The following is a 4,065-nucleotide window of genomic DNA, read 5'->3' as shown; positions in this document are numbered from 1 at the left end:
TCAGGACCAATATTGAGAATAGTGATGCCAGGAGGGGAAGGGGAAGGTGGGGGGAGAAAGGGGGAAACGGATCACAATGATCTTGATCTACATATAACCCCTCCCTGGGGGATGGACAACAGGAAAGTGGGTGAAGGGAGACATCAGTCAATGTAAGACTTAAAAATATTATAATAATTTATAAATTATCAAGGGTTCATGAGGGCAGGAGGGTGGGGGAGGGAGGGGGGAAATGAGGAGCTGATACCAGAGGCTCAAGCAGAAAGAAAACTTTTTGAGAATGACGATGGCAACAAATGTACAAATGTGCTTGACACAATGGATGGATGGATTGTGATAAGAGTTGTATGAGCCCCCAGTAAAATGATTTAAAAAAAAAGAGCTTGGCTATCTAGCTGAGAGGAATTACTAAGAGGCAGCAGAAGGGCAAGCAAGATGGTGGGGCAGGAGGAAGGTAAAAAGAAACAGAGGAAAGATCTGGGAAGCAAAGCTATGGATAGAAGTATATAAACATAGGTGTGCACTTATGTCAATATATTAATTCATAAAAATAGAGGTATTGACCTATGTACATATATTTACATGGCAATACATTGAGGAAATGGATGGACTTTGGCCCTCTGCCCAAGGCCTCGCTCAACACAAGAACACTTTGTTCTAACAACCTGGAATTCTGTGATGCTCACCCTCCCGAAACTATAGCTAAAGACAAAATGGGTGCAGAAGCAAATGTGATGAAGAAAGCTGATGGTGCACGGCTATCAAAAGATAGGCTGGGGTCTTAAAGGCTTGAAGTTTAAGCGGCCATCTAGCAGAGAAGCAACAAGCCCACATGGAAGAATCACACCAGCCTGTGTAATCATGAGGTGTCAATGGGCTCAGGTAACAGGCACCAGAAGACCTCCCCCCAAAACAAACAAAAGCATTTTGTTGAGAACTAGGGTGGTCAGAGCAGAGACCCAAAACTCATCTGTAGACAATAAGGCATCCACTCACAGAAGGGTCATAAGGAGTCAACAAGGGCACAGTATAGCACTAATGAAACACACAACATTCCTCTGGCTCTTTGAGGCTTCCTCACCCTCCACAATCATGACCCCAGTTGTGCCTTTCAGTTCTGGCTAGACTGGAGCATGTAAACTGGTACAGATAAGAGCTCACCAAGACACATAGAATCCAATACAGATAAGAGCTGACCATGGAATCCAGGTCAGATAAACCCCTCAGGAACAGAAATGGGAGTGGCAATACCAGGAGAGTAGGGGGGAGGGGAGGGGAGGAGGGGAGGAAGGAGAAACCAGTCGCAATGATCGATGTATAACATACCCCCTCCTCCCAGGATGATGAACAACAGAAACGTGGGTGAAGAGAGACAGTGGTTGGTAAGTTATGAAAACAATAATAATTTATAATTTATCAAGGGTTCATGAGGGTGGGAGGATGGAGGAGGGAAGGAAAAAAGAGAAGCTGATACTAAGAGCTCAAATAGAAAGTACATAAATGTTTAGAAAATGATGAAGGCAACTTATGTACAAATATGCTTGATACAATTGATGTATAGAATCTTATAAAACTGTAGGAGCTCCCAATAAAAAAATTTTTTAAGATGTTTTGTGGGGAACCAATTACCGGGATCTACATATAACCTCCTCCCTGGAGGACAGACAACAGAGAAGTGGGTGAAGGGAGATGTCGGACAGGGCAAGATATGACAATGATCATTTATAAATTATCAAGGGCTCATGAGGAAGGGGGAGGGGGGAGGGAGGGGAAAAACATGAGAACCTGATGCCAGGGGCTTACGTGGAGAGCAAATGTTTTGAGAATGATGAGGGCAATGAATGTACAAGTGTGCTTTACACAATTGATGTATATGTATGTTAAGAGTTGTAAGAGCCCCCAATAAAATGATTTTTTAAAAAGGGGGAGGGTTTGCTTTTGTGAACTCAGGCCACGTCGAGATGAGGTCTGGGCATACTAAAAAACCGAAAAACCAAATTAATTGCCATCAAGTCGATTCCTTCTCATAGCGATCCTACAGGACAGGGGAGAACTTGTCCCGGTGGGTTTCTAAGACTGTAACTCTTCCTCCCGCGGCTGCAAATGGTCAATAAATATTAACCAAGCTGCTGCAAATGGTCAATGAATATTAACCAAGCTGCGCTCTTCGTGGCAGAATTTACACCTTTTGTCTGGCTAAATGATACCTCACTGGCTCCGTTCCAAGGACTGAAGCAAGAGTCCCATCCTCTCTCTTCCAGAGGGACGGGTGGTGGGAACGGCCGGCGTTTCCGCGCCACAGCGTCGTTCCACCAGGTGGCGCCAACGCAAGCCCCGCCCTCTCCCCGCCCACCGCCGGGTTTCCTCCAATGGCAGCCCTTGATCCCGCCTTCTACCAGCGCTTCTTTCCGGTATCCGGCCTGTGTCCGCTCGGGGCACGGCACTGAGAAGCATGGAGGTCCCAGGTGAACGGCAGCCCAGCCCAACGAGCTGTTCTTCGTCCTCTCCGGGCGGCCCCGGCGTGTCTGTATCCAAGGAGCTGCTGACGGCGGGGAGCGGGGGCCTCGGAGGTGATGGGCGGCGGCGATGTGGGGCGGGCACGTGCGGCGGGGCTGCGCGTCTGTCTGCTCAGGCCTGGCCACCCTGGGAGGAGCCCCGTGTGCGCTGCAGGCTCGATGTCCCGCCATCGCGGAGGTGCGGGGCATCCAGCACCGGTCCAGGTTCCAGCGCCGCGTGGCCGTGTTGCTTCTCGAACTGGTGGTTCTATGTGCCAGGCGCTGCAAGGAAGGCGCTTCCCACGCCGCTTAGTTCACTGGATCCCGCACTTTAGGGTCAAAGGAGTTGGCTGGTCTGGGGCAGGCCTGTGAATATCAGAGGTAGTCATCTGTTCTCCCCCACACCCATGTACACGGGACGAGCCCTTGGTGCAGCTCTGTTGTAGACTATTCCACTGCCACCAAGTCGGTCCCAACCCCAAACGCCCCTATAGGACCGAGTATAATCTGCCCCTTAGGGTTTCTAAGATTTCAGACAGTTCCCGAGCAGCAGGTGGGTTTGAACCGCTGATATGGCAGGTTCAGTTCAGCGATTAACCCGCAGCATCATCAGCGCCCCTTCTCTTGTAGACAGTGACTAGAAGTCGACGAGGACTGCCCAGCATTGTAATACGGGATTAAAAAGCATGGGTTCGAATTCCAGCTCCAGGAGTAACTAGCTGTGGAACTCTGTTAGGTACAGTGGAATCGGTCACAGCAGGCTCTTTGCAAAACAACCATACACGGTTCTGCCCTGTACCATTTTGACAGTTGTTATGTTTGGACCCATTGTTGCAGCCACAGTGTCAATCCATCGTGTTGAGAGCCTTCCTCATTTTCGTTGCCCTGCTACTTTACCAAGCATGGTGTCCTTCCTTAGGGACTGGACTCTCCTGCTCTATGGTTAGCTCTTATCAAGTCATTTTTGCCACACAGCAACTGGTCCTGGGCCATCTTCACGATGTTTGGGCCCATTCTTGCAGCCACTGTCAATGGTGAAAGGAGGTAGCCCTGATTTTAAAGCTACTCAGAAGTGGTCACTATGAGTCGTTGACTGGACGGTAGGTACCTCACAACAGCGGTTATAGAGTGTTTGGAGAAAAGAGAGAATAAATAAGGTTCTAGAGTCAAATTCTTAGTAAATACTTGCTTCAAGAAAAGACCAGTGAGAACCCAGACTTTCTGACGAGTTACAGGTAACATAGCTAAAGTTTAGGTCATGTTTACTCTTCTCTAGGAATTAATTTAATCCTCACAACGTTTGCAGTAATTATCAATGCATCTTGATTGCATGTTTGATCAATTTCAGACGGAAGATGTTGGTAGAATTCTTCATCACCAGCTTTAGTGGTTGGGGCAGAATTTTGACTAATAGTTGTACTGGCTGGAGTATTGATTTAGAGTACTAAAAAGGATTGAGGGCTAAGGTTCGCCTGACCCAGCCATGGTATTTTCCGTCGCCTCGTGTTCATGTGAAAGTCGGACATTGACTAAGGAAGACTGAAGATTGATGCGGCTGAATTGTGGCCCT

General features: G+C 48.1%; 1 protein-coding gene across 1 annotated transcript in view; it reads left to right on the top strand.

Annotated features, from left to right (window-relative positions):
- The first annotated feature begins 2,431 nt into the window (after positions 1-2,431).
- NOPCHAP1 (NOP protein chaperone 1) overlaps positions 2,432-4,065 on the top strand; it is a 14,630-nt gene continuing 12,996 nt past the window's right edge. Inside the window, exon 1 of the mRNA XM_004700337.2 lies at positions 2,432-2,570. Within this exon, the coding sequence (XP_004700394.1) occupies positions 2,453-2,570 (118 nt within the window). The 5' untranslated portion in view covers positions 2,432-2,452. The remainder of the gene's footprint in view (positions 2,571-4,065) is intronic.

This window comes from Echinops telfairi, unplaced genomic scaffold (genome assembly GCF_000313985.2).
Source record: "Echinops telfairi isolate 266 unplaced genomic scaffold, ASM31398v2 ScPeMD7_2;HRSCAF=8, whole genome shotgun sequence".
Taxonomy (NCBI): Eukaryota; Metazoa; Chordata; class Mammalia; order Afrosoricida; family Tenrecidae; genus Echinops; species Echinops telfairi.
Note: the sequence above shows the minus strand (reverse complement) of the source record. Positions and strands in the feature narration are given on the sequence as shown.